At 38.7% G+C, this 10984-nt stretch overlaps 1 protein-coding gene and 1 pseudogene across 1 annotated transcript; one reads left to right on the plus strand and one right to left on the minus strand.

The window, feature by feature from the left end:
- The first annotated feature begins 1180 nt into the window (after positions 1-1180).
- LOC140180242 (uncharacterized) lies at positions 1181-2000 on the plus strand. Its single transcript, XM_072220694.1, has 2 exons — positions 1181-1381; positions 1755-2000. Exons 1-2 carry the CDS (start codon positions 1181-1183, stop codon positions 1998-2000), a joined length of 447 nt encoding a protein of 148 aa, XP_072076795.1.
- A 1211-nt stretch (positions 2001-3211) lies between these two features.
- Positions 3212-8151, minus strand: LOC112755045 (probable protein S-acyltransferase 7; annotated as a pseudogene).
- Between the last annotated feature and the right edge of the window lie 2833 nt (positions 8152-10984).

The following is a 10984-nucleotide window of genomic DNA, read 5'->3' on the forward strand; positions in this document are numbered from 1 at the left end:
TTTCTTCGATGATATTTTAATATATAGCTCAACATGGAGGCTCATTTGCTTCATTTGAAGCTGTATTGTAGCTTCTTCAGCAATAATTCTTGTTTGCAAAATTTTAAAATGTCTTTTTGGGGTGTCTATAATGGATCACTTGGGTCACACAATCTTAGGAGATGGAGTTCACATGGACCTGGATAAGGTTTGTGCAGTCAAGGAGTGGCCAACACCTTTTAATCCTAAACAGCTTAGAGGATTTTTGAGATTGAGTGGATATTATCGACGATTTATTTAGGGGTATGCTTCTTTAGCCGCCCCTTTAACTAACTTATTAAAGAAAGATGCATTTGAATGGACTTCTCTTGTAGCTCAAGCCTTTGAGAAACTCAAAGTGGCTATCTCTTCAAGACCTATTTTGGCGTTGCCAAACTTTGATCTGGCCTTTGAACTGGAAACTGATGCTTCGGGTATGGGAATAGGTGCAGTACTCTCACAAAGCAAACACCTTGTTGTTTTTTTCTCTAAGAAGTTGTCCCCATTGATGCAAAGGAAGTCAGCATATGTCAGGGAGTTTTATGCAATTACTCAACCCGTGAAAAAATTTTGCCACTATTTTATTGGTAAGAAATTTGTGATTTGAACTAATCAGAGGAGTCTCAAGTCCTTGCTAGAACAAAGTCTGCATACACCTGAGCAACACAAGTGGCTCCATAAACTATTGGGTTTTGATTTTGAAATTCAGTATAAACCAGGTCCAGAGAATATCTCTGCTGACGCTCTTTCACGTTGCTATTTTGGGGTTTGGTCTACACCTATGTCTGATTGGTTGAAGATTTTAAAGCAAAAGGTTGAAGTCGATGCAAGACTACAAGAGATTCTGCGACAATGCCATACTAATTCCCTGAGTGATCATAATTTAATTCAAGTAATTCTCCAAGTAGTGTTGCCTACCAATAGCAATTTAATTCAAGTAATTCTCCCGTATTATCATGACGATGCACTAGGAGGTCATGCTGGGATAGCTAAGACAGTTGAGTGTATTTCTTCCTCTTTTTATTGGCCAAATATGCAGCGCGATATACGCCGCTATGTTCTCTCCTATTCCATTTGTCAACGAGCTAAGGTGGATACCAAGTTGCCGGCTGGGCTACTATAACCACTACCAATTCCATCACAAGTTTGGGAGGATATAGCCATGGACTTTATTGTGGCTCTGCCTCCAGCTAATGGCTACTCGGTTATCATGGTAATCATTGACCGTTTGACAAAATTCTCACATTTTATTCCACTTATGCTTGATTTCTCTAGCAGGACAGTGGTTGAATCATTTATCAAGAATATAGTGAAAATTCATGGGTTTCCAAAGTCAATTGTATCAGGGACAAGGTTTTCACGAGTAACTTTTGGCAGCAACTATTCAAACTCCAAGTGACAACACTGGCAATGAGCTCGGCCTACCACCCTCATTCCGATGGCCAAAGTGAAGTTCTCAACAAATCCCTTGAGATGTATTTGGATTGCCTCTGTTTTGATCAACCTCGGAGATGGCTGGAGATGCTTCCTCGGGCCCAATATTAGTATAATACATCCTTCCATAGCAGCATAAAGATGACTCCATTTAAAACCTTGTTTGGCCGTGATCCCCAGCTCTTGTGCGCTATGAATTTTTCGTTGAGGATGAACCTTCACTATAGGAATTGTTATTACAGCGGGACAAGCTTTTAGATTCTCTCAAGCTGCACTTGTCACGTGCACAACATTTTATGCAGCAATTTGCTAATTGTCATCGTCGTCAGGAAGAGTTTGTTGAAGGCGATTTGGTGCTGGTCAAATTGCAGCCTTATCGGCAACACTCGGTGGCCTTACGTAAAAACCAGAAATTGGGAATGCGCTACTTTGGGCCCTTCCCGATCAAGAAGCTAAGTGCTGTCGCATATAAGTTGGACTTGCCACCGGCGACGAAGATTCGTGATGCTTTTCACGTTTCTGCTTTAAAGAAGTTTATGGAGAGTTGAACCCTCATACTTGCCACTACTGCTTCAATCCAATGAGGTTGGTCCCGTACTACAACCACATGCAATACTTGAGGCGCAAACAATGATCAAGGATGCTCACGAGAACTCTGAGATCTTGGTCCAATGTGGTGAAGGAAAGACGAGTGTCTCAACTTAGGAGAATGCTGACACTTTTGCCAGAGTTTCTCCTCAATTCAACCTTGAGGATAAGGTTGTTCTCAATGGAAAGGGTAATGTTACGTGTATGAATAAAGGAGCAGCACCTATAGCAGGCCACGCAAAACAAAAACATGATGGGATGGTGAATGCAAGCATTTCAATTGGGAAAAAGTTAGTTACGAAAAAGAGACACGTGGAGAATGACCCGCTGCATCAAGGACCAAGAATAAGTGAGAGAATTAGAACTACAAATACTCACTTAGAAGATTATGAGAGGGCAGCGTAATGTGGTACTCTTCTCCCCCTGATATTTCTGTTGTGCCTTCCTCTCCCTCAACTCCTTATTCTCTTCTTAATTCCTTCTTTAATATTCTTTTTAGGTATCCAGCACTCACAATTAATTCTATGGCTTGACTTCACAACTATTTCCTTAGTTCTATAATTTCTGTCAATATATTTTTCTTGTTCTGTTTTCTTTCTCCCATTTCTTCTCAATTATATGTTACTATTACATTGACTGAAAATTTTGAATATTCATTGTACCACATTACTAATTCACATTTTATATATATATATATATATACACACACGTATATTTCATCCTCCCTACATCCTCTTACCCTATAAGTGACTATGATTTCTTCTTCTAAATGATGGAGTTCTAGAATAAAAGAAAGTGTGTGGTGTAAAAACACATTAGGTTTTCTTTTTTGTTGTCTTTGAAAGTGAAACACATTAGGTTAGTATGTATGACTCCATGACTGTCCTGTCATGGCATGCAGTCTTATGGGCTTCATGATTTTCTTTGGGGTTTTCAGCTTTCTCGTATCCCTTTTTTCTATTTTCATTTATATCTTGAATTAATTATTAATTATTTATCCTTCCTAAGGGATTATTTGACCAGAACCAAATTCCTCTGGAGTGAAAAAATTGACAAAATAAAAAAATAAAAGCCTAAAATTCCTAAATTAAAGTTGTCAAACTCATATCTGGTTAATGATTAAAAGATTAGAAGGGTAAAAATAAATAAATAAATAAATAGTGGGAGGTTGTTTCGGTAACACAATCCTTAGATAGAGATATAATGAAACCAGTGACTGTATGGCTTTTAAGTGATGATACATCATGATACACAACCTAGTTCTAGTCAATAAAATGCCCGTAACTTTCTTCTGTAGACAAGATGCATGGTGGTAAGATTTGGCAACTTTCTCAAGTTCACCATCCAAACTCACCCAGCTACATTCAATTCAAGCCATCAGAGGTAAGTTAGAAATAACAATTCTTTTCTTGAGCCTTAATTAAATGACCTGCAGGACATAGTCTCCCAACACCCCAAGCCTCTTGAGAGAGAGAGAGAGAGAGAGAGAGAGAGAGAGAGAGAGAGAGAGAGAGAGATCACTTTTACATATGCAGAGGCCAATTAGTTGGTAAGCTCAATACACAAACATCATCATCATATCAAGCAAAGGAAAGAAATCTCACTCTCCAAACACCAAACACCAAACAATCCCTTCCTACAAGCAAACCTGCTAAACAACACTTACAAACACCCTTGCGAATTGCCTACAACACCCCCCATCCCCAAACGTAGAATAACTTCAGTAAAGAGGTACGAGAATAAATGTATTCTTTCATCACTACTGCCAAATCAAATTCTTCTTGTCGTTCTTTGGTCAGGATATGTGTTGACCGACAGCTATGTATGACGATTCTCATTTGTCAAGCTACTACTGCTACCGCCACCCACACGATTCGGTTCCCCTACCCTTGCTGCCAAAGCAAGAACTTCTGGGGACATTTCCCAGCTTCCGCTTTTTCTACCCCAGCTTGATCGCCTAGGATGGAGTCCAGCACGGTCGGCTGTCTCATCAACTGTCGTCCTGATTTCAGGAGACAAATCACCTAGTTCACCTTCCTTTACAGTTGTTCTCTCATTGTTTAATGGACCTTCAGAATGGTCAATTCCGGCACCCATGTCACCCCAGACCGTTTTCCTCCCCATTTCTATGTCCTCCCCAGCTTTTCCCATATTTTGGTTCATAAAGCCTCCGCCCACCGATCGGGTAGGTAATGCTGGTTCGTTTGGCACCAATGCCCTGAAGTCGTTCTTTGATGGAGGAATGCTGGTGCAGAATATCTCTTTGAAATTATTCAAAAAACCTTTATTATATGGGTTTGCTCGTGCATCATATCGATATCTGAAATTCTCGTACGTAGTCTGCAAGAGTAACACCCAAATATCAAATTGTGGCATTGTACACTCCTACAGTAATTTGAAAAGCTATCTCACTTTTAAGTCACAGATATATAAGAACACTAATTACCTGATTTGTACTAATCAGATATAAATGGAAGGCAGTAAGCCCTCCAACAAACCACATAGATATGAAGGTGTAAACTATCAGCACTATGGAAGCTGGAGTTTTGATCATGGCCTTCCAAATTGTTATCTCCTCTGATACCATAATTCTTCTAATATAGACCCAGCAAAATGCGAAAACATATATACAAAGTAGCGTAGTTGAGAAGACAAACATGAAGAAGAACCTATAATTACGCTGCATGAAAATTGAGCAAGCATTCAGATACATAATGTCAAATTAAAATATAGAACTTGTCAAGAATGGAGAATGAGAAATCTCAGCATGTAATCGTCAACTGTGAACAGGACTCATTTAAACCCCATAAAGTGAAAAAAAACACCTTATAATAGGGAACCAAACTAACAACCCACGGTCTTGCTGAAGATGCATAAAATCAAGGAACATCAATTAATAGCATAAGTGAAAGGAGAAAAAACAAGTCTTTAGATTGTCCAATTCAGTTCAGTGCAAAAATTGTCTAAAATTGTTCAATACAGAAGAGTACCTCTGGAAAGAAGATACTATTTTTGGTTGCTTGGAGGTTACACAATAGAAGAAGCATTTATCTTTCCTTACATTTAATAAATCACACCTCCCTCACTCCCACTCCAAATACCAACCAATTGAAGTAATCATCCTTCTCTGTTATTTTTTAAAATGTTTTCACTAACATTACAACAATGACACCTTGGTTTTTCCGTTTTCAACCATTTACAAAGGGGATGCCTTCCTTTTTCTTTAAACAAAAAATTACACGAACCTTTTTTGAAGTTTTCTTATCAATAACATCACCATTTTTAATTGTTACAATTTACTTCAACAAAATTTGAAATAATGAGAAAAATGGGAACAAGGTAACATTTTTGTATTTATTAGTTAAAACAATAAAATGCAGAAATAAAAACAGGAAACAAGCCAAAGTGGATCCAAACTTTCGTCACAAGAGAAGGGAAGAAAATTTGAAAGGCAATATCTAACTTACCAGTCCAATACATTGTCCAACCCAGGGGCAGTGATGATCAAACCGTTCAACACAGTTATTACAGATTGAGCAGTGAGAGCATCGAGGAGGCCTGTAGAGCATACAAGTATCACAATACTTGACTTTAACAGTTGCTCCATTGACATCAACCTCCTTGAAGCGAGGCAACCGCAGTTGAGGAGTCTGACCAGCACCAACATCTACATTATTATCGAAACCTTCTGGCTCTGGAGGATGTGCATTGCGTGGGATTATGCCAGGATCTCGGCCAGATGTTAACAAAAGAAGAACTAAGTCCTGAAAATATTACACCGTTGGCAATCAGTTGAAATCCTTGGTGTGCATAGAAAGGAAATTAGTTAGCTAATGCATCCACATTTTTACGAGAAAATCAACAATGATTAAGCAACAAATAAACAATATCTATATAAAATTGTTTAATTTGGCAGCTGGCACTAAAGACACAACCAAAAACAGAGACTAATATGGACTTATCATATATGTTAGTTCTATCCTTCAAACAAAAAGGATATTCAGCTTCCAGAAGCAAAGAAGCCATTTTGGAATTTGAAAAATGGTCTATAGAATCAAGTGCATCATTTTAGAGCATTCTTTCTGTGTTTTGGAAGCATTAACATGTTATATCATATGGTGTCTCAAGTTAAAACTTACCTACTCAAATATTTGTCTATCCTTAAAATGACCATGGAATATGGATAAAATTGTTTCAATGGCCTCATGTCGTTGTTCCATGGAGTTTTACGAAGAGTACCTCATTTCAATAAGAGCAATGGAGCAAAGGGATTGTCAAACTCTCTTAGAGTATCAATAATGCTATTTTTGCTGGATGGTTTAAGGAGGAGGATGTTCAACCCCTTTCTCTTTCCCTAATCCCTAATAAGATATACCCTTTCATAGATATAAAAAAAGGGGATAAAGATCAATGATAAGATTGCACTACCTCCACTAGTCTGTGCATAGCTTTGTTAATGGGTGATGGCTACGGCTAGCTTTGTTTCATAGATGGTTCCAATTGCAACTTGCAAACTGTTAATAAAGGGTAGTATCCAGGTATTCCTTCATTAACCACTTTTTTCTAGATAACTTCAATTATGTGCATTTGAGCTCCAATAGACTGATAGTGATAAATGTTTCCCATCTTTCTACTAGAAGTGGATTACCACTACAGTTAGCAAATACTTCCTGTACATCTAAACGAGAGAGAGAGAGAGAGAGAGAGAGAAAGAGAGAGAGAGAGAGAGAGAGAGAGAGAGAGAGAGAGAGAGAGAGAGAGAGAGAACTTACATAAACTGTGAATACAGCAGCAACAGCTGTTATGCTTATCCCCAGTGATCATTAAAATCATCCATCAGTTTTCTGGCAACAAAGGCACAGAAAACTGCAACAGGAGCAACAATGAGGAGAATTGTCAGTGCCAATGATCTCACATCTGGTCCAAATATGAACCTACCCTGAAAGAAAAATTTCTGCAAAAGAAAAGCACGGAAAACATGAATTAGTAAGCATCTCCTAAGTGATAAATTGGCCAGATACAGTAAGTAATTCAAATAATATGCAGCAATATAACTAAATTTTCCTGTTCAATAAATGTTTTGTAACAAACAAATTACAACATGAAAAGTACATCTGGACTTGATTCCCCAAAGACCACCAGAAAAATGTTCCCAAATCAATTTCTTAGAAGTTAACATTTGGTGATTCCTTAAATTAGAGGAGAACAGCATAGTAGAATGTTTGATACACTTTGATCATGTCCACTTCTTATGTATTTAATTTCCCATCCAGTTTTCCAGATTCTTGATAGAACAATATCTCAGGCATTGATCAAATCATAAGTAATAACTTGCAGCCTCCATTGCCTCCAAAGCAATTAGAGCTTTCGAAACATTTCATCAACGGTTAGAAAGAAACAGAAAGTTCAACATTTTTTATCCCACCCAAATAAACTATACTAAATTTGACACGCCAATCAGACAACCAAATGGATGTTACAGCTGCAAGGCTTCATTAGTCAGTTCCTCATAGAAAAAACACCCTTAGAGACATATTTCCTAAAAAATTAAGCAACAGATTCGAAAAAGTTCCTTTGTATTTTTTTTTTTAAAAAAAAAAAACTCCATTTTCTTTACACCTTTTATCCCCCCCCCCCCCCCCCCCTTTTCTTTTTCTTTCATACTCAGCTGGAAACCCTTGGTTGAAGACCCCAAAACAAAACAAAACCCGATCCCACTATAACATAAAAATGATAAGACTCATAATTCATAAGAAAACTTGCATTAAAAAAAGTTAACACGCAACATAATGAGAAAAAAAGTTAAAGCTCAAAGCATAAATCAGAAGCAGAAGAACTGACATTACTGCCCTTCCAAGCTTGGTAAACCCGCAAATCACCGGATCCTGAAGCCAGATCGGAGCGCTGAGGTGGAGGCGCCACGTACATATCTTAAGCCCCCAAAAAGTTTAAACCTTTCACAATCTCCGAAAAGCAAAACCCTCAGTCGATTCCAGAGATTTCAGCACTCGAAAGGTTGTAAATCTACCGCCATGGACACTGAATCGGCCAAAGTTGTTTCCGTGGAGCTCAACGCATGGAAGTGGGAAAGTAATTGCAATGCAATGAAATGCAGTGTGGAAGCAAAGGGTTTTCTAGTTTTTCCCCTTTTTTCCTCTCTCTTTCTTTCTTTGTTTCTTTGTTTTCTCTCTCTACTCTGTGATTGTTGTGTTGTGTGAGCTGGGCTTGGTTATTAGGGAAGCAGAGGTTCTCTTCTTTCTCTGACTAAATTTTACTGTCACTGTATGTGGACATGTCTCTGCTTTACAGCACCATGGAAAATGACGTGGCATGCTTCCATTGGATGCTGATGTGATAGACCGGTTTCGCTACTTGATTCCAAGTTTTGGGAGGAACCTCAAATTTTGCTTTTCCATCAATAAGGGATAAGTAAATACTCTACCGTACTCGTATTTGTAGATTTCTAGTTCTAGCGGGTAGTTCTTTGTTATTATTATAGAAAAGTTTTTAAGTGTGATGATATATTGGTATTTTAGTAATTTTTAGTTATTAATTTTAATTATAAAATAGATATATATTATATATAATTAAAATTAATAATTAAATTCTATTAAAAAATATTAGTATATTGATATATTTAAAAGTTTTTTATTATTATATACTAATAGTAATTAATATGTAATATGTGATATCCTATGCACAGAAATTAATTTTCAAATAGGTCAAATCAACGTGAAATGCAGTATTATTGGGCAATGATGCTTAATACAACATTATGGGTAGATAATTTTTATTTATTCAAATTAGATGGTTTGATTTTCTTGAATTAATACAAACAATTAAATTTTTGCTTTGATTGCTGTGTGTCACACAAGTGCTCTCCATTTTTATAACTGGATGCATTTCTTCTTCCCTTCAAAACACAAATACATACACACACACAATTTTAAAATTTCAATCCTTTCCAAATGCAAACATAGAGAATGAGGAATTGCAAGCTTGATTTGATAATGGAGATTAAAATTTTAAAAGTATATTTTAATTTTTTTTAGTGTTTAAACATAAGAAAAAAAAACTGAACAGATAATTCAAGAATATAACAAGTCAAGTTGGACGGTGTTTCAAACTCGATATTTGTGTCTTCTTTTAGAGCAACTACTGAACCTGGTTATTCAGGTCTGGGTCACCATCACAGTGAGCCCAAGCAGACCTAGTAATCGCAAACCAGCTTAGGAATTTTTGGCCAAACTCTCAAATTCAAATACCTCCCTTATCCTATCTTAGCCAACAAGATAGGATAAGATAACAACCGCACGCTATATAAGTGGAGCCAAAGGCCCCCTTAGGTACCTGACTAACCTTTTTCTATGCCTCTCAGATCCATTCTGACTTGAACGTCGGAGTGTCTTTGCAGGTACCACCCCCTACCACTCCAAGAGTCCGACAAGTCACCATCAAGACTGGCTAATCTCTGATCCCTCTCACAACCCGTACGAGTGGCATCTAGTACATTGGCGCCGTTTGTGGGGACCGACCAAGTCTTGACGGCATGGCGGAGGAATTCGAAGAGTGATCCTCGAGTCACCACCATGAACCAGACCCACCAAACCTAACACACAAGCTACGAAGCAATACTTCCTTGCCAACCCATGGGAAAGTTACCAGTGTAGTGCAAGTATGAGAAGATGGAATTCCCAAAAATACTGACGGCCTAGGAGAAAAGGCGATCCAGATAATTCAAGAGCTGTTTGAAAAGGCGATCAACCAGCTTAGAGTCACCTAATGACAAGATGAACCCACGAGGAAGTACCTCGACAGGTTCAATGACGAGTACTTAACGATCAATGGGCTCACGGATTCCGTGGCCAACCTTTGTCTGTCCAACGAACTCATGAATGAGGACTTTCAAAAACACCTAACCACCAAGCCGGTGTGACAGCATGAGATTCAGAACGTGGCAAGAGAGTACATAAACGACGAGGAGGTCAGTCAAGTCATGGCCGCCAATAAACAGCACCATGGCAACACAGCACCATGAAGCAACCCCCGTCCAAAGAAACCCCAACGGAGCACTTCAAGCCCGCCCCCACCAACCGACCATTCAGAGTGGGGAAATTCATAAACTAAACACCCCTACCAACCCTAACCACCGAGATCTATCACCAGATAGGAGAACGAGGTATCCTCCCGAAGGCACAACAATTGAAGGAATGGATAGGCAGCAACAAAAGCCTATATTGCGATTATCACAGAGGATACAACCACAAGACACAAGATTGCATTGACAATTGAAGGAATGGATAGGCAGCAACAAAAGCCTATATTGCGATTATCACAAAGGATACAACCACAAGACACAAGATTGCATTGACTTGAAAGATGCCCTGGAACAAGCTATCCGAAACGGCAAACTTTCCGAGTTTGCCAAGATCATCTGAGAACCCTGGAAAGTTGAACGTGAAAGATCACCAGAACGAGAAGGACGCAATTCCAGGATGATGAGACAAGCGCAACAGGAAAGCCCAAAAACTAACCCAACGATAATAGTGAATGTGATTATGGGAAAAGATGCACCAGAAAAATCCAAATCAAAGTTGAAAAAAGATCTTCGGGTGCTAGCCGTGAAAGACGAAACACGACCTCCCTGCCTCACGACAACCATTACGTTTTCCCCTAACGACTTCCAAAACGGAACTTCAGCGGAGGACGCCCCTTTTGTCATCTCAACAAAGGTCGGAACCGGACTAGTAAAACAAATCCTAGTAGACACCAAAGCCAATTTCAACATCCTCTTCAGAGGAGCCTTTGACAAACTCAGACTCCGAAATGAAAACCTCCAAAGACACCGCAGCAGAGTGACCAAACTCGGGAACAACTTCCTCAAATCGGAGGGATCCATAATACTGCCAGTAACCATCGAAACCGGAAGTCAGAGGAAAACCAT

This window comes from Arachis hypogaea, chromosome 16 (genome assembly GCF_003086295.3).
Source record: "Arachis hypogaea cultivar Tifrunner chromosome 16, arahy.Tifrunner.gnm2.J5K5, whole genome shotgun sequence".
NCBI lineage: Eukaryota > Viridiplantae > Streptophyta > Magnoliopsida > Fabales > Fabaceae > Arachis > Arachis hypogaea.

Bases quoted from the DNA above. Each gene is read 5' to 3' on its own strand.
- LOC140180242 (XM_072220694.1), top strand. From the start codon at position 1,181: ATGGACTTTATTGTGGCTCTGCCTCCAGCTAATGGCTACTCGGTTATC. The intron at 1,382-1,754 runs GTAACTTTTGGC...CATTTTATGCAG, and splicing joins CAGGGACAAGGTTTTCACGA to CAATTTGCTAATTGTCATCG.